The sequence below is a fragment of the Monodelphis domestica genome, chromosome 2 (assembly GCF_027887165.1).
Source record: "Monodelphis domestica isolate mMonDom1 chromosome 2, mMonDom1.pri, whole genome shotgun sequence".
NCBI classification, from domain to species: Eukaryota; Metazoa; Chordata; class Mammalia; order Didelphimorphia; family Didelphidae; genus Monodelphis; species Monodelphis domestica.
The window spans coordinates 64,134,726-64,162,632 of NC_077228.1; the positions used below are offsets into that span (position 1 = coordinate 64,134,726).

The 27,907-nt window shown below is 39.4% G+C and overlaps 1 protein-coding gene and 1 long non-coding RNA gene across 5 annotated transcripts in view; one reads left to right on the forward strand and one right to left on the reverse strand.

Annotated features, from left to right (window-relative positions):
* SLC19A2 (solute carrier family 19 member 2) overlaps nt 1-6,565 on the reverse strand; it is a 28,639-nt gene extending 22,074 nt beyond the window's left edge. The window contains exon 1 of the mRNA XM_001364588.4: nt 6,083-6,565. Within this exon, the coding sequence (XP_001364625.1) occupies nt 6,083-6,298 (216 nt within the window). The 5' untranslated portion in view covers nt 6,299-6,565. The remainder of the gene's footprint in view (nt 1-6,082) is intronic.
* LOC103098971 (uncharacterized) lies at nt 1-27,785 on the forward strand. Of its 4 annotated transcripts, none has more exons than XR_008916094.1 (4): nt 1-149; nt 2,517-2,667; nt 14,761-14,858; nt 26,392-27,785. It is a non-coding gene; the product is annotated as an uncharacterized LOC103098971 (long non-coding RNA). The 4 variants fall into 4 exon arrangements; XR_008916095.1 differs by having other exon boundaries at nt 4-149; nt 14,761-14,815; XR_008916097.1 differs by having other exon boundaries at nt 5-149; nt 14,761-14,809.
* The last annotated feature ends 122 nt before the right edge of the window (nt 27,786-27,907 follow it).

Consider the following 27,907-nt stretch of genomic DNA (forward strand, 5'->3'; position numbering starts at 1 on the left):
GACCTGGCTGGGTCAGGATTCTAAGTGGTTGGGCAGTTAACAACTGTCTCTCTGAAGCTGGGATTCAGACACAGAAGCTGTGAGTCTGAGAGTCTTCCTGAATAAATCATCTTTGAAGCTGCCTGCCTTGGATAATCCTCAAGAAAAAGGTTGAGTTTGAGTTTCCCATTCACTCTGGTGGACAGAAGTGATTTGTGTCTGATCTCCTCCCTTTCCAGGATCATTGTAAGGGCCATACAACTGGATTCTTCAGTCTGACCCTACCAAGGACTCTGGAAGTTTGTGAGAATCTGGGCTCTCCTTTTGGACTTTTAGTATTTTAGTTTAGTTATAGTTTAGCTAGATTAATTTTAGAGTAGAAACTTTATTGAGTTAACTATCTGGGTGGGAAATAATCAGTTGGTCCATCATCCCCTACCATCCCCATCCCTTTTAGATAATAAAACTATTTATATACTTGTGTGTGCTCCCATCCTTAAAACCTTCCCTTCCCTTAAATTCCCATTATAACACTATTAACAATTTATATTTCTTGTTCATATCCTTTTAATACTTACCTAACAGAGACTGGCTTTTTGTCCTATATGTGTCAATTATCTATGTATAGCTTGGATATCAGGGCCTTATTAATAATATTTGATGATAACTGAATCAAAGATTCAACCATTTCCCTTCTCAACTTAGTTGCTTTGATTTTGTTCATGCAAAGACTTTCAATTTAACATAAAGGAAAATTATTTCATACGTTACAATCATGTCTCTCTCTCTTATTTGGTTAAGAATTCATCCCCTAACCAAAGCCGTGAAATGTGACAAGGTTCTTGGAGGCTATTCAGTCCTAGCTCCTCATTTTATAGATGAGGAAGCTTAGTGCCTCACCCAGGGTTACACAGGTAATAAATAGGTGGCAAAGCCAAGTTGCCAGCCGAGATTCTCTGACTAAACCCAGGTGCCCTTCGCTGCATCACTCAAGAACCTTGGCTTACAATCATGGCTCTTTCTGAGAAGTGACTTAATAGCCTGGAAATCCTGAACAGTCTTTCCTCTTACTTAAACCTTTTAGGAACCTCAGTTCCTTCATCTATAAAATATAACTAAATTATGGCTCAAATCAAGGTATAATTAAAGCCAATAATGATTGCAAAAAATGGCCTATATAAAAACTAAAGCATAATTATCCTATGTTGTTATAAAAATCATTCTATTCAAAATTTCATCAGCACCTGAGCAAACACTAGGCAGATCACCCACCCTTAGTTTACAGAAGCCATCTCTGTTTGGTCAATCCCAGATTTAAAACTTGCCAAAGAGTAAAGGGGAAAAGTATCAAAGTACTGTTTAGGTCAAAGCAGGGAAATTTCAACAAATGAAAAACTAAAACATTGCTCACTCCAGAAAATACAGACAAGTAAAAGAAGAAGGGCACCCTCCCGACCACTCTGAGAGAGGAAAAGGCTCTGGAGGTGAAGCTGCTGCTCAGTTTTTGTGGCTGCTTAGCTCCTTCTGAACTCCTCATTCATTCCACCCTAAGCCCTTTGTGCCCCCCATTCCTATCTTCAGGACCTGGAGAGTTTATATAGTAATGGCTGTCCCCAAAGACTTATTTTAATTGGTCGATTTTGGACAATAGATCATGTCCTTCTGAAGATCATTTCAAAAACAGCTTCTTAACCTAACCCTCATATTATACACAATCAGTGTTAGGGATGCAAAGCCAGAGCTGATTAAAAGCAATATATCTAGCCAACTATGTAACCAAACAGCTTAACAGAACTCATCTAAAACTATGGGCAACTTTTAATTTATGTTGACCAAGAAGAAAATTATTAATTATCAGGGCCCCCAAGGCAAGAAGAATTTCTCATTCAGCAATCCACAAACAAGGCAAATTTTTTTTGGGGGGGGCATTCATAGAATAACTGAGTAAAAGACTTTTTTCAGGGCCCACAATGACTGCTTTGCTACAGGTGCTTGGCCAAGAAAAGTCTCCTTCAGTGTCCAGGAAGAAATGACTTCAGACCAAGAGCTGCCTTTAGAATGCTGACCCAGAATCTCAGATAAGCGTGGGAGGAAAATTTCCCCAGGCAAAAACACACAAGTTGCATTAGCTCCTTTCTCTCTCTCTCTCTCTCTTTTTTTTTATGGCTCATTTCTCCTCATGGGAGTATCTAAGGTAAAATTCACAACACCAAGTGAAATCTCACTTTACCCAAATCAGTGGATCTCAGCTTGCCTTCTCCCCACTGTGCTCTAAGGCAAACTACATTACTAGCTTTTTCTTTTTGGTTTTAGGGTTCATTTTTAGGTATTGGTCTGTCTTTCTGGAAAGGAAAAACAAAAGAAAACGACTCGCAAAAATAGGAACCTATTTAAGTTGCTTTTAGAAAAGACGCTGATCTGTGTTGGTAAAGTTTGACACAGAGCACTCTCTACCTACACCAATGAAATTATAGGTCTTTTTAAAAAGTTATCTCAATGTATTTTATAAAAGATAATTAATTCCTTATGCTCTACAGGTTCCGAGATTGAGATGAAGTGAGAGGAGAGGTCAATCGGCCTAACCCTCTCCTTTTCCATACCAGGAACCTGAGGCACACAGAGATGCAGTGATCCCCTAGCCAGCAAGCACCAGTCAGAATCTGAATCCAAGTCCTGTCTCTCCTGAAGGTAATGGGCACTATTCCATTGGAAACGTCAGGTCTGAACAGCTTCTGATCAGGTCCTGTCTGTCCAAAGGTCCCTTTTTGGAGGTTCATGAAATGACAGGTAAATCCTGTCTTTTTATCCCTTTTGGAAAAAAGTAACAATGGCTCCATTTTGCAATATCCGCCTTGGCATTCCAGTAACCACTTGGGAGAAACAGAGGCTCACTTTAATTCTTAAGGTGAGGTTGCCAAGATTTTGCAAATCATGACAAATGACAAATAACATTTTTTGGTTGAGTGACCATATGGAGCCATCACAACACACTGGCTCCATAGGGGAGAGGGAAGGAGAAAGCACAGACTGCTCTGGCTTCCTGTCAGTTATTGGCTATTCAAAAACCCAAGATGGGAAAGCACCTTAAAGGGGTCAATTGTGACAGAAATGACTGGTGGATTCTGGACACCCTCCCCCAGCTGGAGCTGGCCTAAACCCTGCAGCCCCTTTCCTTCTCCAATGGGCCACAATGGGCCAGCGCCCTCCTTACACAATAAGCAAACAGGCCGGCCCAGCACTCAGGGCTATTTGGAAGTCTCTACTCCAAACATCCCCTGCTTACCCCGGGAAGCTCTGAGATAACATTGGGCACATGACAGCATACCACAGAACAGCCTGGGTCCAGGACACGGGATCCAAAGATCCACCCTGAAGGGCTGACCGCTTCCCTCCTCACCCCACAACACATCTCGGCCATGTAAGGCCCCATGGCTGCTCTCCCATGAAAGAAACAGAAGGGGCCTAGGACACTTCCAAGGCTTCTCCCACCCAAAATTGCATATGGCCCTAGACAATGACTTATAACATAGATAGGAAAGGGAAAAGAAAGCCTGTGCTGCATTCAGTTCAAATCCTCTCTCCTGGGCTCTTTTGGCTTCCAAAGGACTCTGTTTCCTCTCTAGTAAAATTAATAGACTGGGCTAAATAATTTCCAAGAACCCATCTATGCTAAAATTTTATATGGCCTAAGGAAAGGAGTTCCACCTCTTGATCTAGTATCATATACTCAAAACAGGTTTCTTAGACTTGGGTTCTCCTTTATTTATTTTTAAGAATAATATTTATATATTATATGATAAAATAGGATATTTACATATTATTTTATATAAAATATAGAATTATTTACATCATATTAATTTATATTTTATAACATGATATTTATATATTGCAATATTATTTTAAATAGTATTTAAATATTGATATTTATGTTATGTTTTAAATAATAATTCTATATCACATGATTTATACTATATAATACTATTTTAAAATTATTTCTATATCATATGATATTTATATTATATAACATTATTTTAAATCATACTTACATATAATATTTTTAATACTGGGCACAAAATCTGAATCATTCAATATAATAATAGAAATTTTATAAAGTTTCTTAAGTGAAGTGCAAACTGCAAGTTTTTGATATCTTATCACACTATTTCAGTAAGAATACATTTATATAGTGCCTTAAAGTTTGCAAATAGTTTACACATATTATTGTGCTATCTCCATTTGGGCATCTTTCATCTTAGTAATTAAAAAAAAGTTAAGATGAGCAATGATTTTTATAGCTTTTTTTTTTTCTTCAGAGGAATAATAGCCTGTGAGATGTATGCTCCAGGAAGGTAGAAGTTGAGTCTTATCTAAATTTGGGTATTTTCCCTTCATGCTGCAATGATATGACAAGGAATTCTTAATTTCTCAAGTCCCTCTGCTCAAATATACCTGAAATAAAAAAAAGCCAAAAGCCAAACAGCAAAATACACATTCTGGTGACCCTAAGGATGTATCAAAAATTAAAATCATTGATAAACGGGAATAATTATACCCTGTCAGTCTACAAATTATCCTAGTTGTGCCATTCCTGACCTGACCTGTTGTGCTGGGTGACTGACTCTCTAGTTAAGAGGTGACTGGCCAAGAGTGAAGAACTAGTCTGAAGTGGGAGGATTATCTCATAGCATCCTAGGATGGGGGAAGGGGTTGGGGGGGAAGAGCTGGATGGGGGAAAATCGGGTAGATTTTAAATCCTTAGTATTCATTTGGTGGTTTTGGTGAGGAGAGCCTCCAAGACCCTCATTCCCATTAACTGTGCCCCACTAAAACAGTACTATAATAAATTCATGTTAAGGGAGCATAGATTTAGGGCTAGAGAGGTCTTTAGCGGGATTCTATTCTAGTCCAATTCCCTCATTTTACAGATCAGGAAACTGAAGCCCAGAGAGTAGGTGTCTTGTCCAAGGTCACTGTGGCAAAACTTGAACCCAAAGCTTTTGACTACAAGTTTTGTATTCTTTACATTTCTGTCCTTTTAAAATTTCCATGGAATTTGGATTTAATGAATGAGCTAATTTAAAGAACACATAAGAATCAGGCTGAGGTGGGTTATCTTTCTCCTGATTGCACTTACTAAGGAACTCTATAGAGAGCTACTTATTTCAAGGAAGCCTATATCATGTGTTTGGAACTGGGCTGGGGGAGGGGGTGGTGAGGAACATGAGTAGAAAACACTGTGTTCTTGATGGGGCTTATAATATAGGCTAACTGAGGAGGAGCAGCTAGGTGGTACAAGGGATAGTGCCTGGCCTAGAGGGTTCAAATTCGACCTTTCTAGCTGGGCCAGTCATTATTTCACCCTGATACTTAGTAATGATTCTAAAACAGAAGGTAAGTGCTTTAGAAAAGAATAGGGAGTTCAAACTGATTCACTCAGAACAACCTGAAGGGCACAAGATAAAATGTACTTAATTTAAAAATCAAGTGGGAAAATCAGAAATATTTGATTTGAGCTTCGGGCCTCAAAGGTATTAGGATGCTGGAGGAGCCCATTTAAAATTAGTCAAGTTCTGGCTGGCCCTTCTTTCACCAGGCACCTCTAGGCTTTCTCCATCATTGGAGCCCGACAAGGGTAAAAGGGGGCGGGGGGGGGGGGGGGGGGAGGGAGTCGGAGATTTTTCTTCTCTTGGTGTGGGGAGGAGGGAAATGCTGCGGGAGGTCAGACAGTGCTTTCATAAGTCCTGGGATGAGCCTTGCATATTTCGAAATGAAGACCTTGTTCTTACCTTTTTAGCAGCCTCCTGGTACCTGCTGGGTCAAGGCTGCTGTGTCCATCCCGTACACACAAGCCCGTCCCATCCCCCATTAGCCTGGGAGCTCCCAGAGGGCAGGATCCCCCTCTGCCTTTCCCTGTGCCCCCCAAATCCCCGGCCCACAGCTCGCCAGCGCGTAATTAAAGCTCGTGCTGGAGCACACGGAACCTGGCCCCACACCAGCCAGCAAAGACACTGAAACTCCTCGAGCCCTGGGGCGCCGCTTCTCCCTCCAAGCCCAAGTGCTCCCGACCAGCCCCAAGTGTCTCGAGGGTGCGAGGGGCCGCTACCTGTCTCTCTGTGAGGTTCTTGTCGCTTCTCAGCAGGTAGGGGGTCAGGAAGGGTTCGGACGGCCTCAGACTGGCGAAGAACCCGTAGGCGCACAGCAAGGCCGTGGGCAGGAACCAGCACTCGCGCGGGAAGCGAGCCGTACGCAGCAGCACCGTGGCCGCCGACGCCGTTGCAGCCGAGGCTGCTCTGTGGGACCCCGGCCCCGGCACATCCATCCGCAGGGTGGCGGGGCGGGGACTTGGGCCCGACCCCTTCCTGCTCCCGCTCCTCCTCCTCTGGCCCGACTGAGGCTCAGCCGCGGCTGCTCATGGACTCGAGATCGCGCCGCTTCCCACCCAGGCCACTCCGCCCCAGGTCCCCACAGCTAGGTCCAAAGCCGCCTGCTCTGCCGCGTGGCTCACTCGGTTCTCTTTGGTGCGGCCCCCACTTGTCAAAGCCACCCTGACTTGAGGGAGTCCACCCCCTAACCCCCCCTCAGCCCTCCAGAGCCAATCACAAGCGGTCGCAGGCTTCCGACTCCTCTTCCTATTGGCCTGTGCCTACACGCCCCCTCTTTCAAGTAGCAAATCAGAGGCGGGAGAATGCTGCGCCGTTGGATAACGTCCTCACTCCTTGGTGAAGATCTATTGGAACTCTGTCCGCCGCGGGGAGTGGGCTGGGGGGGAGTGGGGCGGGAGGTAGGAGGGGAGCGGAGCTCTGGCGCGTGCTCCCGCCACCCCTTGCTGGGCCAGTCCCTAGGTTCTACCTTCCAGGGTTTAGAGTCCTGGGCTGCTGCCCCTCACTTGGACGGAACTCCAGCAGATTTCTGTGGTGTAATAGCTAATACACGTATTATCTATGAGGATACAGATGCGAATACGTAGGGAAGGGACTCTATCTATCTGTCTGTCTGTCTGTCTGTCTGTCTGTCTGTCTGTTTGTCTGTCTGTCTGTCTGTCTATCTATATCATCTATCTCTGTGTCTATCTGTATCTATCTAATATACTCTATATACGCATCTATGCACATGGATGTGTAAGCACATAGTGCTTAATGTATGTATATGTGTATACACATCTATGTAAACTCTATATACATGTGGGCGTGTCTTCATCACTGTGTACAGGAGTGTGTACACATCACTAGATATATTCTCATATATTTATCGGCACATGTGTACACACGCATCCACTTTTGTCTATATATTTGTAAGTTCAGTCATTTCTTGCCCTGTCGGACCCTTCCCGACCCCATTTGGGTTTTTTTCTTGACAGCGATCCTGGAGTGGTTTGTCATTTCCTTTACAGATGAGGAAACTAAGGCAAACCTGGTTAAGTGACTTGTCCAAGGTCACATAGTTAGCAAGTGTCTGAAGCTGGATTTAAATTCAGGAAAAGGAGTCTTCCTGTCTCCAAGCCGGGCACTCTACTGTGCCACCTAGCTGCCCTTTTATATGTCTACACACATACATGCACTTGTGTGTGTGCAATACAAACCTTACTTTTACATATGCACACACAACTTTATGTATATATGCATCCTGTCACATATATGCACATATATGCACATGTGTGCCATACATGCAGTGAATTGCACACACATCACTTTATATACAAATAACTTTATGCATGAGTATACTGCACACATACAATATGTATTCACATATGTGTATAATACTACCATACAGTGCATCATTATATTTATATTATCAATCTATTATTAATTTATATATACACATATATTTGCACACATCACATTATAGAGGCTTTGTGTACATACATCACTTTGTACATATTTGTGTGTATGTGTCACATGTATAGATGCATACATGTGGATTATCCCCACACATGTGTGTATATTGCCCTCAGATGTCATGTTATATGCCTATATGTATATATACACACATCACATGTATGTATGTACACTTTAAACATACACATGTACTGTGTATATTGTATTTGCATGTATACACATATTGCTCTAAGGGTTAGGAAGTACTTCATAATCCATCATCTCTTTAGATACCTCCATCCTATTATAAGCCATGCTGACCAAGCTACTGTTAAATAAACTTATTGTACAAATCAGGTACTAGAGACTCAGAGAGGTCAGATGCTTTGCTGAAGATCTCCCTGCACGGGAGAGGCAACATGATAGGGACTGTACCAGTCACTTAACTTCTCAGATACTTCTCGTGGAGGCAGCAGCCGGTAGCACTGTTCCTGGTACATGGTAGGTGCTTAATAAATGCTTATTCCCTTCTCCCTTACCCCAGATGGTCCTGTGCCTTTCCCTGTTAGGCAGTGGTAAGAGGCAGAGGACGGGATTCTCCTGCTGTTGTTCTGAGGAGGGTAACTTCCCTTTAAGGAAGGAAGAGGCTACTCCAGAGCTGCTTGGGCTTCAGAAGTTATCTCTCATTGGTTTCACCCTTGGGAAAGATAGAAGGAAGAAGTCAGGGACAGGATTTATCCTTTTCCCTAAAAGAGGGGCTCATATACCTTTCCAGGCTCTAGTTTTCATCTAACCATCAAAGAAATATTAACAAACCTTTATGAAGCATGCAGAGGCCCCAGTGCTAGTTATTAGGGGAGGGGAGCACAGATAAATAAGACCCAACCCCTAAGAAGAGGATCATAGGAATTTAGAATTGGAAAGTATCTTAGGTCATCATCTCTACCTCCCTTATTTTGCCAAAGAGCATCCTAGATGATTTAGAAGTGAAAAGGGCTTTTGTGGTCCTCTCAGATCAAGTCAACAAGCATTTCTTTGAGGGATTACTATGCCTCTGCTATTGTGGCTTGCTGAGATCTAGTCCCAACCCCTCATTTTACAAAAAGGAAATAGGATGCTGCCCTCCACATGAAGTGGCTTGTCCTGCATCACATAAGCTAAGATGTGATTTGAATCTAAGCTTTCTAACTCATTCCATTATGCCTTACTTGATGGTGGCCACAAACTAATAGAGGATTAGGACACCTATTCTCTCAAATAACCCTAATATGAGAGACTGGGAGGAAGGGAACCAGAGTTCAAGTCTCTAATCTGCCATTAATTAGCTGTGTGACCTTGGGCAACTACTTCACCATCGTGGGATTCTGTTCCCTCATCTGTATACGGTTCTACAGAATGTTCTCTAAGATCTCTCCAGCTCTAAGGTCTATACACGTGTGTGTATAGGGGGATGGTGGTGGGGAATTTTCATTTAAACAGGGTCAGTAAATTGCAGAGAGTTTTCAAAAAGCTAAAACATGGAGAAGACATTCCAGGCAGAGGGAGTAAAGATGAGTAAAGACAAGGAGAAGGGAAATCACCGAAAATAGAGTCAAAAGGAGAGTTGAGTGAATAGTCCAGTTTGGTCAAAGTCCATACAGAAGGGAGTGGTGAGAAAAAAGGCTAGAGAAAGCTAAGGATCCCAGGATCACAGCTGAGGGCTCTGGCCAAGATGCTCCGGAGATGAGCCCCTTGAACAATAAGCAGATCTGTGCTATGGAATTGGAGCTCTGTCCCTGGTCTGTATTTGCCTCTTCACCCTGTCAGAGAGAAGGGCAACATCAACAACAAACAGACCCAAACATTAGGAATTGTCAGCCAAATAGTCACTAAATGACTCTCCAAGAGAGGTTCACAGGTCTTCTTGACTCCAGACATGGTGCTCTATCTGTTGTACCACCTAGCTGGCCCTAATTATTAAAAAACTCACTATGTTGAATAAAAATCTGCTTTCCTGTCTGTATCAGTCCTAGTTCCACCTTTGGGAATTTTCTTCCACATGACAACTATTCAGATAATAAATACATCAAGATGCCACTGAGCCTATGATAGTCTTGTTGTGACTGTTCTTTCTGAAGGTGTTATTTCTAGTCCTAGTATGCCTTCTTATCCTGTGCCAATCTTCATGTAAGTTCTCCACAGAGGATCTACCTTAAATGCTAGAAACCTTCCTCTTAGTTTTTTTTTTCTTTGTGGGCACTGACTTAGCTGTTGGGCTATCCAAGAGGTGTCTGTCATTTTCATTATATAACCCACCTGTCTCCTTAGCCAATCATACATTTACTAGATGGTTATTTTTCTGCTACTTAAAAAAATTAATGCTAACTATCAGTTCCAAGGCAAAAGGGTGGAAGAGCTAGGCAAGTGGGGTTAAATGACTTGCCCAGGGTCATACAGCTAGAAAATGTTAAGAGGTCAGATTTCAATCCAGGACTTCCCATCTCCAGGTTTGGCGCTCTGTCCGCTGACCTTCTTAGCTGCCCTTTTTTCTGCTACTTATGTGTCATTATTGGCGATGTGGCTGCCTTTTTTGTGATTAACAAACAATAAACTCACTGTGACCTTGTATTCTCTCCTCTAAATATTATTACAAAGATGAATGGGAAAACTCTAAGAACCTTAGCCAGCTACCTACCAAGGAACAAAATTCAGTTTCTTAAGCATGATGGATAGAGATGACAATGGGTAGCATAGCAATTCTTAAACTTCTCTGTAACAGGAACAATTTAAAAAATTTTAATATTTTCTTTCAGCCTAGATGATAATCATTCATTTGTCCCCTACACAGGCGAATTCACACTGGGTATCTAGAAAAAAAAGACTGCCAATTTCAGAGAACAGTGGCATTTTAGGGCTGGGAGGAATCTTATAAATTATCTGCTCCAATATCCTGTTTTTGAAGTGAGGAAATAAAAGTCTCAGAAAGGCAAACTGTCCCCTGAAACAGTTTCACTCTGTTCCCCACAAACTCAAACTAATCTCTCCCTCTCTCTCTCTCTCTCTCTCTCTCTCTCTCTCTCTCTCTCTCTCTCTCTCTCTCTCTCTCTCTCTCTCTCTCTCTCTCTCTCTCTCTCTCTCTCTCTCTCTCTCTCTCTCCTCTCTCTCTCTCTCTCTCTCTCTTCTCTTCTCTTCTCTCTCTCTCTTCTCTTCTCTCTCTCTCTCTCTGTCTCTCTCTCTCTCTCTCTCTCCCTCTCGCTCCCTGCCCCCTCCCTTTCTCCCTTTCTCTATTTCTCATCTTCTCTCTTCCTATTTTACTCTTTCTATCTCTATCTCTCCCTCTCTCTCCTCTCTGTCTCTGTTCCCCATCTCTTTTTTTTCTTTCACTAATTCCTAGTCATGATTCTTCATAAAGGTTATGTGGCATCTATAGATTGATTTTCTTGAGGATATTGGAATTGTGTTTCATCAGCCCAGTTTGAACTTTGGTCACAGTAGAAGCCATGTGATTTAGTAAAATGTAGTCATAGCTTTATAGAAAATTGGCTATTGTTTGAACCATTGTGGTTATCATGGCAAATATGGATTCAAGAAGACATAAGTTTGAATTCTGCTCTGATTCTAGCTTTGGTGAGCCTGTACAATCATTTAAGCTCTCTCAGTCTGTGTCCTCATCTGTAAAATAAAGGTAATAATAGCATCCATCTTATTAGAGTTGTTGTTAGGATCAAATAAGATCATGTATATAAAATACTTTATAAAGCTTAAGGAGCTGTATGAATGATAAACCTCATTCTTGTTGTTGTTTTTGATATCTCTATCAAAAACTGCACAAATCAAGTCACTATCTTTCACATTTATGTAACTAGAAATTTCCATTATGTCACTGATCTTTACAATACCTCTATGAGATAGGTTGAGGGCACAACAAATTTTGCCTAGTTCACAGATGGAAAAATGGAGGCACAGGGAGAGACTCAAGATCATTTACTCCCTTGAGATCTCATTCATTCACCAGGATAACATATCTTTCAGCATCTATTATGTGCAAGGCACTGCGGTCAATGATTTGAGGAATAAGATAGATGCAATCTTAGTATTTTATATAAACTTCCTCAAGCAATTCCCTTGGTTAGTCAGTAGTAGACTCAAATCTATTGATTCTTTTCCAAGTCATGACCACTGAATGGGTGAGCTGTTTCACAAACATAAGCCAGTTGTGCTCCTACAATAGGAAAAATTATCATAAGAATTTCAAGCTATATCTGTAAAGGTCAACTCAGCCCACAAGTGACTTTCCATCCTGTTTCTCAAATGTGTGACCTGGAATAGCCTACACAGTCATTGTGACATCATGCACAACCATTGTGTCTCTAGGGGCTTCAAAACTGCTAGACACAACTGAACAATCAAGCTGTTGCTATACCAACATAACTCTTTGTGAAAGTCCCAGGACAAGGTGCCTATACAGGCAGGAGAGGGTGTGCCTCACCCCTCCTCTTTGCTTCCAGCAAGACTTGGAGAATAGGTGTTACTCACAAATTCCCCAAAACATTCATATCATTTGGGTCTGGTGGGGCCAATAAGTACGATGTGGAAGAATGAATCTCTTGCTATTATTGTTCAGTCATTCAGTCACATTTGAGTCTTTATGACTCTATGGCCAATACTGCCCATGGGGTTTTCTTGGCAAACATATTGGAGTGGTTTGCCAATTCCTTCTCCAGTGACTTAAGGAAAGCAGAGGCTAAGTGACTTGCTCAGAGTCATACACCTAGGAAGTGTCCTATTTGGGCTCAGGTCTTCCTGACTCCAGGTCTAGTGCTCTATCCACTGAGCCACCTACCTGCCTCCTGAACAAATCTTTAACTGCCTCAAATTCAGCTATTATTTGGGGCATCAGAAGCCAAATGTACCTTAACAACATTTATGGCTTTTTTTTTACCTTGCAGAATTTATTGAGTGGGTAATGGCAAAAAATATCCTATTGATCCACTGGAAATGATGTAAAATTGTGTGATTCTAACTTAATTCAGTCAAGAAAACAGGAAAAACAGGCTGAAGAATGAAGTAGAATAGAACTGATCAGAAGAGAATTTTAGAGTTAAATTCAGTGTACTTATTTCATACATGAGAAAACAGGGACAAGTTAGGGTTAAATGATTGTCCAGAGTAATAAATAGTGCCGGGCAATAAGGAAAGGGGATCTTGAAATGTAGCGGTCAGATGCTCAGGCATTTCCCAGCACCTATAGCCTTGACAATTGACCCTTCCCACCAGGGTGTGGCACTTGGGACAGTCAATCAAAAGGAATGTGGATGTCTCTGTGGAGGGGAATGGAGGTTAACTCTGTGCTCTCTGAGCCTCAAACTCATCTCTCACCTCTGGCACTCTCACTACTGTCTCCCCTAATGCTATCAAGTTGGGACAAACAGCTGTGCTACTTTGACAGAAACTGAGAGGCAGTTGTGATGACTGATGCAGCTTGTTTAGTCTGGGAAGTCAATACTCCATGGGAGGGACTCTGTAATGGGAATACAATTTTGTAGGTTGCAGGTGCTATCAGATTTTGTTGTGCATCATGGCTTGCCTCAAGATGGAGGAGGGAAGGGAAGGAGAGAATTTGGAACTCAAAAGTTTAAAACACAAATATTAAGAATCTTTGTTTACATGGAATTGAGAAAAAAACCATCTTGTTTAGATTTTTAAAAGATTTTATTGTGCATGCTAGGGCATTGCCATGGTTTTGAGTGCAAGGTCTATTCCACAAGGGTTCCAAGGGCTTTCCCAAGATTTCTGGGGTATATAGGAAGCAGACAGGCAACTATGATAATCCAGCTTGCCCAGTCACCCAGTTAGCTAGTCAGGCTGGTCTATGACTCAGTGGAGGCTGTATTTTTACTTCCTGGGTGTAACCAGACTTCAGTGTGTCCCGGTTTCTTTCTGTATGGGACCTTGACCTTGGACAAGTCCCTTAACAACTCAGTACTCTAGGCTACAGGTATCAAACTTGGGGTCAACATAACTCTTGGAAGAGCTTCCTGAAACAGAATAAGATATCATTGAGAGATGTTTAATAAAATGAATCAAAATGCAATGTATCAGGATATTGGTTTTCAGTCATTCACTCATGTCCAACTCTATGATCTTATGGAAAAAGCCCATGGGATTTTCTTAGTAAAGATACTGGAATGGTTTGCCATTTCCTTCTTTAGTGTGTTCCCATTTTACAGAGAGGAGCTGAGGCAAATGGGGGTTAAGGGTCTTGCCCAGGGTCACACAACTAGCAAATGTCTGAGGCTAGATTTAAATTCAGATCTTCCTGACTCTAGGCTTAGTGTATCCACTAATTCGTGTTTGGCAGAGGCAGAGCCCATGCAACTCGTCTGCCCCATCCCTACCATACACTTTAAACCTACTGAAAGTCGAAAAAAGACTGCCAAAGGCATTTATTCCTGTCCCTGCTATTACTATCCCAACCGGGCAGGCTGTGTATCCACTGATCCACCCAGCTGTCCCCATAACGTGTAATGGATAATATTAAATTGTGACATTTTTACCTGTGACATGTCTACAGGTAGATAGGATGATTAATTTCTATTTCAGTTTGACACTAAAGTCTAAGTATCTCTACAAGACTATAAGAGGGCGAGAAGGTACCAGTCTTGATTAATCAAGAAACATTTATTAAAATCTACTGTGTGCCAGGCTCTGCACTAAATCCCTATTCATAGTTATGTATTTCATCATGATATGATAGAAATAAAAATTTTATGGGTAAAACATGCCCATAATATATAATATGTATATTATAAATAATATAACATATGTACTATATATGTACTATATAAGTTATAACACAATATATTCAATATATATTTGTTATATTTGTGTATGATATATAAATATATACATATAAGATAAGTATATGTACATATATATCTTAATACCTCATCACTTTTCCTAAACTATTTTTATGATCTCGTTATAGATTTGTGTGGTCGCTGATGGCAACCTCCAAACAAGCCATGCAGGATCAGGTATGAGTGAGTCACATGTTTAGAAAACCCTAAAGAACCTGAGTTAAGGGTGTGTTGATTTCTTTCATCAAATCCTCATTAGTGGTGACGTGATTGACCTGAATGATGAGTCCCAATTATGATTTTAACATTCTCCCAGACACTGAGAAAAAGCCACACTGAGGTTAAATATTTATGATCCTGATCCATGGCAGTCTTTCTCTGACCTTGTCCCACTCATTCAATGTATTTCTTCAACAAGCTCCCCACTGCATATCTCCATTTTCCCCATGTACTAATGTAACGATTCCTCTCTTGGCTAGGTTGGCATAGTATGCTTTCCAATACATAAGTGAGAGCTCAGAAAAACATTCTTTCAGGCAGTTTCAGGAATAAAATTTCCTACTTCCTAATAAGACTTTTGGGGAAAATATCTAGCCGTAACCCTAAATCACCAGGACTGATGACTGCTCCAAGATTTCAGTCTCTGTGTAGACATCTAAGGCTTTTCTGCCTCCTATAACACCTCCCTCTGGGGAATTCTTAGCTAGGCTCACCAGTGTGCCAAAAATTCTTCCTTATTTAATGCACCTCAGTGGGGCATCCTCTAGCTTTGGAGAGTCTTGGTCAAGTATGCAAATAGTCAGCAATAGGGTCACATAGTCTATGTCCTTTTCCTATCACAGATTAGATTTGGCTTTTAAATACAAGAGTAGTTTGTTGGTGCACCCATTTCTGAGATAGATTATGTGAGAAAGGACATGATCAATGAAATGAATGATTAGACAGTTTCTCTGATTCCCATAACCTCTCAGACTTCTCCATCATGGAATTATGTGCCAAAAATAATACAACTTTAACTGTTTCCATGGTCTAGGACACTCAGAATCTAAAAGAACAGAGAAAGCAAAATGGAACATCAGGACATAACACCAGGGCTATATGGGTTGGTAGGAGGATGCAACACTCTACTAAGTCTGATGAAAGGAGCACAGCATCCAGCTGGTCAACACCATCCCCACTCCTGCTTCCTGGCATTCAGTAGTATAAAATGCTGGCTTCAGGCTGGCATCACTGTTGCGTTTCTCTTCCTTCCTTCTCTTCAACATCCTGGTTATTAAGCCTCAGCCCTCCTTGATGTTCTTGATATCACAGAAGTGTTGATCCCTTCTTTAATAAGTTGGAAAATAATAATATTGGAGGGAACGTGGAAAAATTGGGATATTAATACCTGTTAGTGGAACTGTGAACTGATACAACCATTCTGGAGAGCTAACTGGAATCATGTCCAAGAACCATAAAACTAAACTAAACTAAACTAAACTAAACTAAACTAAACAACTAAACTAAACTAAACTAAAAATGAAATTTGACCCAGCAATACCACTACTGGGTCTGTAAACCAAAGAGATCAGAAATAGGGGAAATGGATATATTTACATAAAAATATTTTAGCAGCCATTTTGTAGTGGCAAAGAATTGAAACCGAGGAGATGTCTATTAATTGGGGAAAGGTTGAACAAATTGTGGTATATGGTCGTAATGGAATTTTTCACTTAATTTTCTTCATGAGTTTTAAAATTGATTTTAATTTAAAAATTTTTATTTAAAAAAATTACATGTATAGAAACAATTTTTGATAATAGACTTCTGACATTTTACAATTCAGATTTTTTCTCTCCCTCCCCCTTTGCCCCAAAGTGGTAAATAGTCTGATAAAGGTTATGTGAGTATTTTCATGCAATATATTTTTTATTCTCCATGTCATGATTAAAGATACCATAACATACAATTAAAAAGTCTTAAGGGAATAAATTAAAGGATGACATGCTTTGATCTGCAAATAGATTCCTTGACTATGGATAGTGAGTTTTTTTTTATCATGAGTCCCTTGAGGTTATCTTGGAACCTTGCTTTGCTGATAATAGTTTAGGCCTTCACAGGTGATCATCCTATAATATTTCTGTTAATGTATGCACTGTTTTCCTGGTTCTGCTCATTTTACTTTGCATCAATTTCTATATCTTTCCAGTTTTCCTGAACTCATCTTGTTTATCATTTCTTATGGCACAATAGTTTTCCGTTACAATCATATTCTATAACTTGTTCAACTATTCCCCAATTAATGGGCACCCTCAGTTTCCAATTATTTGCTGCTACAAAAAGAGTTGCTAAAATATTTTTGAACAAGTCGGTCCTTTTCCCTAATCTCTGATCTCTTTGGGATACAAATCCAGTATATAAATCCTAACACTTTAGGGTATGCATAATTTTATGACCCTTTGGATGTGGTTCCATATTGCTCTCCAGAATGGTTGTATCAGTTCATAGTTCTCCCAATAGTGCTTTAATTTTCCCATACCCTCCTTCATGAGTTTTTTAATTTTACATGTGATATGTATCTTATTTCATGGCATGAGGATATAGAAATATGTATTGCATGATAGCAATGGTATAAACTACATCAGACTACTTACTCCCTAGGTGGAGAGGAAAGGCGGGAAAGAGAAAATCTGAATCACAAAACGTCAGATAACAATTGTTGAAAATTGTTTGTACATGTAATTGAAAAAGAATTTTTTTAAGTTAAAAGAAAAAAGTATAGGTATAAAGTGATAGAGGTCTAAGAAAAGATGGTAGCCAAGTGTGTGGAGAGAAGGATATTTCTGAGGGAGATGCTGAAGGAATTAATTAGATATGGAAGGTGAAGTACAAAGAGAAGTCAAAGATGATATGCAAATCTGGGTGACTGAAAGGATGATTTAGTGACCTCTACAGAGAAAGGGAAGTTTATAGAAGTTACAGGAAGGGAAGAAAGATGATGAGCTCTATTTTGGATTTGTTAAGTTTGAGATATTCATGGGATATCCAAATGGAGATGTCTAGCAGACAATTGGCAATGCAGGACTGGGCTTCAAGAGAAAGAGTAGAATGGTACATGTAGATTTGGAATTCATATTCATAAAGATTATAACTTGAACAACTGATGTGATCACCAAGGGAAAGATTGTAGGGAGAAGAGAAAAAAAAAACAAGCCTAAGGACAGAGAATTAGGCAGCACTTTTCTTCAAGAGATGGGAGATAAATCCAACTAGGGGCTCCTAAAAGGAGAATTTAGAAAGGTAAAAAGAGAATCCTCAGAGAGTGCTATCAAGGATGTCAAAGGAGGAGAGCTCCTTTAGGAGAAAGTAATCAATAGTGTAAAAAGCTAAAATATTGTCAAAGAAGGTGAGGACTGAGAAATGGTCTTTGGATATAGCAATTATGAAGTTGTTATTAATCTTGAAGAGAATAGTTTTCATCGGGTCATGAGATCATAATGTTGATTGCAAGGAACTGAGTGAGGAAGTTATGGTAGAAAAAAATAGATATTCTTTCCTCTAGGAGTTTGGGTTGAAAGGGAAAAAAGTTATAGAATAATAACTTGAGAAGATGGCGGGATCAGGCTGAGGTTTATTTATTGATTTATTTAAAAGATGGGGAAAATTCAGTGGAGGAAAGAAAGTAATCATAGCAGGACCAGAACCCTATCTAAACCTCTAAGTTTAAGGGCAGCCTGAGAAACCATTGTTAACTCAGTAAAGTCCCAACCTTAGATTCCCTTTGGCTTTCTCTCCTTCTTTCAGTGGTTCTTCTACATTTTCTCATGGATCCAGTGACCACATCAATATTTCTTCTCATCCTCTCTCCCCTTCCTTTTTGTCTCTTTATCAGCTCCTTCATTTTCACTGATTGCCAATTCTCTTCATTCCATATGTCGGAATTCCCCAAAGAGGTGTTCTTAGTTCACTTTGCTTTCTTTATACTGTCTCCCTTGGCAATCTCGGGCACTTTCAGAGCTTCGGTGCCCATTCCTAGGCAGAGGGTTCTCAAACTTCTATACCAAATCCAAACTCTATTCGGGACTTCACACCTGAATCTCTTAACTTCTTTTAAAAAATCACAATCTAAATGCCCCTCTAGAACCACAAACTTAGTTTGTATCAAGCTGGGCTCATTCTCTGTTCCTCAGTCTTCCCTCCACAGTAGTCCTTCTGACTATATTATTCCTGTTTGTGCCACCATTGTCCACTTGATCTCCCATATTTTTAGCCATAGCTTTATCATTTTTCTTTTTTCTTTTTTTTTAATTTTTATTTGGTCATTTCCAAACAGCTTTATCATTTTTCTCAACCACCAGGACTAGAATAATAGTACAATTCTAAGGATTTGGAACTGGTTGAAGTATTGGACTCAAAGAGTAGCTATTGAATGTTTAGGGCCAGAAAGAAGTTTTCAGTGGAATATTCTCTCCAGGAATCTGGGTTAGATCTCCTGCTGCTTAGCCTTGTTATGAGATTTCTGTTAGTTACAAATCTGATGAGTGGGGAGATAAATAAATGCATTGGAAGACAGGACACAGAAAGATTTTGATAGGCATTAATGTCAAACTCAAATAGGAACAGATCCTTCCCTGCAGGCAGGGCCAAATATTGACTTAGAAAACCACAAATTAATGTCCTCTATGTTGGATTGTACTTTTATTTATTTTTCTCAACATTTCCCAATTATATCTTAATTTGGTTCCGGCACAACTAGGGAATTTGGAAGGGTATTTGCAGTCAATATCCCACAAGTTTGATACCTCTAGGCTAGGGCATTAGACTGAATCCAAAGAGATGAATATGAAGGATAGATAAGGATATGAAGATAATGAGAAGTATTTGGGAATAAGGAGGAAAATGAGAAAGTCTAGAAAGTTAACTGCACAAATAAACATTTATTAAGCTCCTTTTAGGTATGAATCATTGGACACATGTATAACATTGGAGAGGCATAGACAGCAATTCATCGCAAAAAAGACTTTTGGTGGACTGTGTAATGTAGCATCCACAAAATAAAGAGCTAAAGTAATATTGGGCTGCACTATGGGAAACATATCTTCCAGGAATAAAAAGGTGGTAATGTCTTTATTTGATGTTAGAAAATATGTGAAGTATTTTATATAGATCTGGGTGTCATAGCTTAAGAAGGACTTTTATAAGGAGAGAGAAATTCAAAGGAAGGTAACCAGGATGGTAAATGGCCTCAAGTTCATGCCATAGTAATTAATCAATCCAGTATTTGTTAAGCTCTTATTATTTACCAGATCCTGGGCTAAATGCTGGAGGTACAGATACAAAGAATAAACCATTCTTTACTTGTAATGATTTTACATTGTAATGAAGGAGAAGTGAGTATATGTAAAAATACATAGAGAAAGGGGCAGTTAGGTGGCTCAGTGAATAAAGACAGGTCTGGAGTTGGGAGGACTTAGGTTAAAATCTGTCCTCAGACAGGACTTAGTTGTGTGACCCTGGGCAAGTCACTTATCTCCATTGGCTTATCCCATACCCCTCTTCTGTCTTATAATCAATTCTTAGTTTTGATTCTAAGCCAGAAGGTAAGGGCTTTTAGAGAATAAATATAAAATTAATAAGCATAAATCTATACAAAGTAATGAAAAACAAAGTAATTTGGTAGGGAGTACACCAGCAAGTGGGGAGATCAGGAAAGGCTTAATGCAGCTGATATTACTTGGTCTGTGTCTTAAAGGTAGAGGGAAACTTTAAAATGGAGTTAAGGAGAAAATGTGTTCCAGGCATGTGAGACCACCAATGCAACCATTTGGAGATGGGAGAAGTAGGGTGTGAGGGGCATAGAGAAAGCCACTTGGACTTTCACAGAGCATATGAGAAGTGATGTCCAATGAGACCAGAAAGAAAGATTCGGGTTTGGTTATGTAGGTAGGACTTCAAAAGCTGAGCAGGGGAGGCTATATATTATCCTAGAAGTACTGGAGTTAAGGAGTGACATGATCAGATCTTTATTTAAAGAAAATCACTTTGGCAACAGTGCCTACGATGGTCTGGAGTGGGGAGAAATTTGGGACCATGAGACCAATTATGGGGCTGTAGCAATAATCTAGCCAAGAAATGATGATGGTGTGAACTAAAGGGGCAGTTGTGTCAGGAAAGAGATCTGATGTTGGAAGGTAGAAATGGCGAGATCTGTAAAATGGTTGGGTCTGCATGGTGAGGGAATGTAAAGAATACAGGACAAAATTGAGGTTCTGAATCTGGGAGACTGAAAGAAGGGGAAAGTTCTCTGACAGAAATAGAGAAATCTGGAATAAGAGTCTGGGGAAGGGATAGGGGATGAATTTAGTTTGGGACAAACTGAGTTGAAGTGTTGTTTCTTGGATAATTATATCCACTCAGACAATTGGTGATGTGGAACTGAAGCTCAGGGGAGAGACTGGGGTTAAATATATAGATCTGTGAGTTATCTGCATGGAAACGATAGCTAAATTTCATGAGGATCACTTGACCAAACCATGAACATTCAGTGTGAAGAACAAAAGACACAGTGGAGTTGCATAGAGAAATGGGATTTGAGGGAGGCATATTTTAGCTCAATGTAAAGCAAGAATTGCAAATAATTAGAACTATAGATTCAAAGGTTTGAAATTGCCTTCCATGAAATGTAATTGTAGTTCCTCTTACTTGGAGGTTTTTTTAACCCTTGCTTCTGTTTTAGAATCAATATGAAGAAGCCATTCCGAGGCAAAGGAATGGTAAGAGTTAAGCGACTTGCCCAGGGTCATACAACTAGGAAGCATCTGAGGCTGGATTTGAACACAGGATCTCTTGTCTCTAGGGCTGGATCTCTGTCCACAGAGCCACCAGCTGTCCCTAACTAGAGATGCTTAAGCAAAGGCTGAATGACTACTTCCAAGGGATGCTGTAGGGGGGAAGAATCCCCAGTAGCCCATTGGCCGCCTTCATACTTTGGGCACTTCCCCTCATTTCTCCTGTTTATGTCTTTACACATGCTGAATCATCTAATGGCATTTTTATCAGCTTAGGACTACCACATGTCTGCTTTAAGGAGAAAATCATGATTTGTCTAATAAGGCTTTTTTTTTGCAATCTAAACATAATTATTCTTCTCATTTTCCCCCTTGGATATATCTGTTGACTGACTTCTCTTAAGTTAATCCAACACTAAGCAATTTTTCCATGTTTGTGGCTACATCATGTATATTGTACTTTTATTTTATTCTAGGCATTTCTATAGAATTCATGCAGTTCATCTTTAGTAGTGTTAGTTGTCTCTCTTTTTTTTAAATCTCTTGGTACTCTAGCATTAACTCACATTCTTTCTTTTTTCTCTCTACTTTTTCTTGTCATTGAAATAGTTGAATAAAGCACTCATCCATGATTCTCAATTTCTCTTTCAACACTGTTGCAATATTTCCCTTAAATCTAACTATCACTTTTCTTTTCTACTCTTAAGAGGTCTGTAGGTAATGCCTTTATTCTTGCCTAACCTGCTTTTCTTCTTGGATCACTTTGACTTTGTCTAGACAGACTTCAGCTTTGATTTTCCTTCCTTTTACTCCAACTTCTTCAGTCTTAAAAAACCAAACCCATACGCTATTAAATGTTTCTCAAATTAGGAGTATCTATTTTGCTTTGCTCTTTCTTTAAATCCAAATATAATATATCCCACTCTTCTCTGTTACCTTGGAAGGGAAGCAGGAATTCCCTCCTTTTGACTAATTTTTTCACACTTTAATTTCTATTCTCACCTTAAAGAATCCTCAGCTTTATTCAAAACAATTCAGGTACCACCTCCTAAGAGTCTTTCCTGGTTTCACCATTTCACAGCAGCTGTTAATGCCATCTTTTTTGAACTTATTTTGTATTGCTTTGCCTATGCAACCCAAACATGGTACCCATGCTAACTCTCCACAGGCTATCTTTCTCTCTCTAGTCTAGGCTGGACTGGCTCATTCTACTTGCAGATCCTTCCCCAGGTTTGGATGGCTCCTCCTCAGAGGGTGACCACATTACTACTACTCTAACACTCAGGGTTTAGGGGGAACCTCTGTAGATGACTAGTCCCACTAACACTATGGTCCATGAATTCTCACCAGTTACATTTCCAAGAACAAAATGCCACTAATTAATCTGAATCAAAATATTTCTTGGAAATTCAAAACAAACATAATATTTACACATAAATCATAATTATACTTTCCCGCTAAAATATTTTTAAGTTTATTTAATTAATTAATTTAGAATATTTTTCTACAGTTACATGAATCATATTCTTTCCCTTCCTTCCTCCCACTGCCCTCCCACATTCATTGAGCAATTCCACTGGGTTTTACATGTGTCATTGATCAAGACCTATTTCCATATTATTAGTATTTGCATTAGGATGCAAATACTGCATCCCCAACCATATCCCCTCGACCCATGTGATCAAACAGTTGTTTTTCTTCTCTGTTTCTGCTCCCACAGTTCTTTCTTTGAATGAGGATAGCATTCTTTCTCCTAAAACCCCCAGAATTATCCTGGATCATTGCATTGCTGCTAGTAGAGAAGTCTATTATATTCGATTGTACCACAGTGTATCAGCCTCTGTGTACAAAGTTTTCCTGGTTCTGCTCTTCTCACTCTGCCTCAATTTCTGGAGGTCATTCCAGTCCCCATGGAATTCCTCCAGTTCATTAGCCCTTTGAGCACAATAGTATTCCATCACCAACAGATACCATGATTTGTTCAGCCATTCCCCAATCAATGGGCATCCCCTCATTTTCCAATTTTTTTGCCACCACAAAGAGTGTAGCTATAAATATTTTTGTACAAATCTTTTTCCTTATTATCTCTTTGGGGTATTAACCCAGCATCCACTAAAATATTTCTAAGAAAAAATAATTTTCCTAAAGCACATACCTAACCACATCATATTCCCCCAAGCCCCACCAACTCAATAAACTTTAATTACTTACAGGATTAAATATGAAATATTATTTAGCATTTTAAACCCTTCATAGCCTAGCCCCTCCCTATCTTTCCAGTCCTCATTTAATGAAAAAATGAAAACAAATAAAATAAAAATGAAAAAATGAAAATAAAAGTTCCCTCCATACATTTCAGCCTACTTGTTGTTCCTCATACTTATATCACTCAACTCTGTACATTTTCCACTCGCTATTTGTTATGCCTGCAATGATCTCTCTCCTACTCTCTGAATCCTAGCTTCCCTGGCTTCCTTTGAGAAAGCTAGAATCTCACCTTCTCTAAGAGACTTTTCCCAGGTCCCTAACTTAGCACTGTATATATATTTTGAGGGTGTATAGTGTATTCAGGGAAGACTACTACCTCTGGCGTGAGGCTTGCCAAACCCTTTTCAGGATAGTTTTCTTCCTTCAGTGTTTTCCTTCCACTCAGATCTAACCTGTGACTCCAAGAAGCTGTAGCATATATAGCAGCCCAGTAATGGTACACTATCTCAGTAGGTAGGCTATACCAAGCTGAGGGTGACCAATAGACCTCAAACCCATTGGTGGGTGAGTTTAGGGGAGGTGTCAACCCTAGGTATGTGAAGACTTCCCCAGGTGGAATGGTCAGATGGAACAATTTATCCCAGTGGTCATGAAGATGGCTAAAGCAGGCATTATGAAGCACGTAGAGCTTGGTTAGACATTGAAGAAGTCAAGATCATCCATTGCATCCTGAGCCATCAGCAGTTGTCTAGAATTTTGTCTTTTCACTGGACTTTGATAACTTTGGAAGAGAGAGAGTAAGGTTAAATGATGTTTTGTCTCACTTAAATCCAATTTATGCATGAATCAAAAGATATCACCAGTGGAAGAAAGTTCACATCCATTGGCCTGGTATCCAAATTCCTCCATAATCTGGTAACTCCTTATCTTTCTGACCTTATCTCATATTGCTCTTCAGAATGCAGACTGGACACTTGCTATTTCTTGAACACATTCTGCACTTTCTTGCCTCCATGTTCATGCCGTTTTCTATTCCTGGTATGCCTTCCCTTTTCCTTTTCAACTGTTGAATTTCAACCTATTCTTTAAAAGCTGACTCAAATATCACCTCCTCCATGAAATCCTCCCTTATTCTTCTAGTTGATAATTAAAGGACTTTTCTCCATCTACATTCACATAGCATTTTATTGCTGCCATGAATTCATAGAAAAAGGTATTTTCCAGGGTCTTTCCATGATCATAATGAGCCACTGAAGCTTTGCTTGTCTTGGCTGAAGACAAAGACTAGGCTGAAAACTGGAGACATAGTAGAGTTGGTGGTAATGCTACCTTAGTATGGCACCTGAATGGACTTCTAAAGGATTAATGGGGATAGATATGGAAAGTGATATGGTGACCATTGTTGGTGTCACTACATATGCCAGGGCCACAGTTCCCTCTCCAGAATCCAGGTCAAAGGATATGAACAAACACTCTTCAAAAAAAATTCAAACTCTCACCGAACATAGGAAAACAATATTCTGAACCACTAAAAACAAGAAAAATGCAAATGAAAACTTTAAGTACCAGTTCACATCCACCAAACTGGCAAAGGTGACAAAGGACGGAAATAGTCAATGCTGGAGAAGCTCTGGGGAGACAGGAAGAGTGAGACATGCTAAATGGAGATCTGATTTGATCCATCCATTCTAAAAAACTATTTGGAATTATGCAAGAAAAGTCACTAAACTATGTAAATAGTTTAATGGGTTTTTTCTCATATAATTACAAATAGTTCTTTTGACCCAGTATTTTTACTACTCGGCATATACGCCAACAAAAAATAAAGTCTCATTAATACAAAAATATTCAAAGCAATACTTTGTACTGAGAGCAAATCATGTAAAGTTCAGTAAATATCTGCTATATATTATAATAGCTAATATTTATATAGTGCTTTAAGGTTCACAGGGTTTATATGTTTTCTTATTTGATCTTTATAACAATCCTGTAAGGTGCTATTACCCCTATTTTACAGATAAGGGAACTGAGGCAGAAAAGACACAGTGATCTCACAACTGGTATATATCCCAAGGAAATTAATGACAAAAGTTGAGATTGATAAATACCAAAATAATCACATTAATATTTTTGTAGCAGAAAAAAATTTGTAAATAAAGTACATAATCATAAATTGAGTAATAGCTAAATTGATCATGCATATTAGGGAGGTTGAATATTATTTGACTATAAGGTAACTGTGAGGATTTCAGAGAAGTATGAGAAGACAAACAGAAATAGAAAACTATGCATAAAGACTACAATAATTTATATTAAGGGGCTGCCAGGCAGCTTAGTAAATAGAGCGCTAGGCTTAGAGTCAGTAGGACCTAGGTTCAAATCTCACCTCTGACATTTCCTAACTGGGTGACCCTGGGCAAGTCACTTAAACATACTTGCCTAGCCCTTACTGCTTTTCTACATTGAAACCAATACTTAGTATTGATTCTAAGACAGAATGTAAGAGTTAAAAAAATAATATATATGAAGTTAATACTAAACAATGACAGCAATGTTGGTTCCAGATGACTGATATTAAATCATGCATCTCTGTTAAGAAATGGTAAGCCACAGAAGTGGAATATTACATGCTCTACCAGACTTAATTACTGTTTTAGCTGGTTTTTACTCTACTGATTTGGTTTTAATTTCCAATGTTGGGGGTGGGGATTTTGAGGACAAGATGACTACATTGAGAGTGAGTGTATCAATAAAACATGTTTTGGTTTTTTTTTTTTTTAACAGGATAAAGTAGGAGCCATGAAAGTTAATTCCAGCTTGGACTGAATTAAGGGAAGTATGGTACCCAACTTGAGGGAGGTGATGAGATTGCCTCCTGCCCTGCTCATCTTTTTCTAAAGTAGGTTCAGTTTTGCAGTGGTTTATCCCATTGTAGGTAGGAATGGGACAATCTTGACATGCATTCAAGGACTGTGAAGAAACTCAAAGCCATCCCTCAAGAGGTCTATTTGAAGAAACTCATGTTTAGCCTGAAGATGAGATGTAGGAGACATGTGGCACATACCTTTGCATATTTGAAGAAGGACATGGAAGAGGGATTAGCCTTATTCTCTTTGGTCCCAGAGGACAAAATCAGGACCAAGGGAATAGAAGTTATATAGCCAGAGATTTTTGTCTCAATATAGTAATTTCCTTTCAATGAGTCCTATCTAAAAGTGGAATGGAATGACTCAGAAGGTACTTCATAGGATTGTTGTGAGACTCATAGGAGATAAGGCATGCAAAATACTTGGCAAGCTATATGAATAATACAAATATATGTCATATTTGTATTTATTACATATAAAATATATAAATAAAAAATTGGTGTGCTATATAAATGTTAATTATCACCAGCATAATAATTGGTAGTATCAATGAATCCCTTCTTACTTCAAGTCTTCTGCTGAAGGTCATACAATCACTTGCCAGAAATAATACATAGAAGAGATTCTTTTTTCTGGTTTGAGTCAGACTAGTTGCCTTCTGAGATCCCTTTCACCCCAAGATCGAAAGATTCTTCAGCTTCTCAAATGGATCCTTTCCTTCCCCATTCTTCTCCACCCCTGTTCCTTTAATCCTATTTATATAGGCAGAAAAGACACAGAAGTCTTACTGCTGGCATACATCCTTAGGAAATGAATGACAAATATTAAGTTCTGGTTTTTTGAAAGAGACCTAACTTGTACTGGTGGTTCAGGCTAGAGACTAATAGGAAACAAGACATTCGCAGACCATATAACATTTAACAAAAGGAATTTACTGAACAATAGCATGGAAAGACTAGTTAGCAAGGATATAGCATTGATTTGGTTGGATATAACACTTCTTGTCTTTATAAGGAAACAGGCTTAGTTGGGAGAATGTATTGACTAACAGGGCACCAAGGAGTTCGTCTAGCTTGAGTTGGACCTGGCTTCTCCTGTGTTGAGCTTGTATAAATAGAAATTTCATACCTTTGAATTACATCTCCCAGCATCCCTTTCCTCTTTCATCCCCAGCTTGTGTGTTTGCGTATTGCATATAGTTGTGTATAACTCCACCTCTTGCTCTCTTCTCTCAAGACTGTGGCTGAGTCAGTTTCCTTTTTACTCTAGCTTTTGATTTTAGTAATTATTAATAAATCTTATTAAATATAACACTTGGAGCATTTGGATATTAATTTTTTAATCTTATAAACTTTTATAGATACTTAGGCAAACAGGAAATTGTGTCAATAGTTCAAGCCTTAGAATTCTGGCCTAATTAAGATTTGAGGACA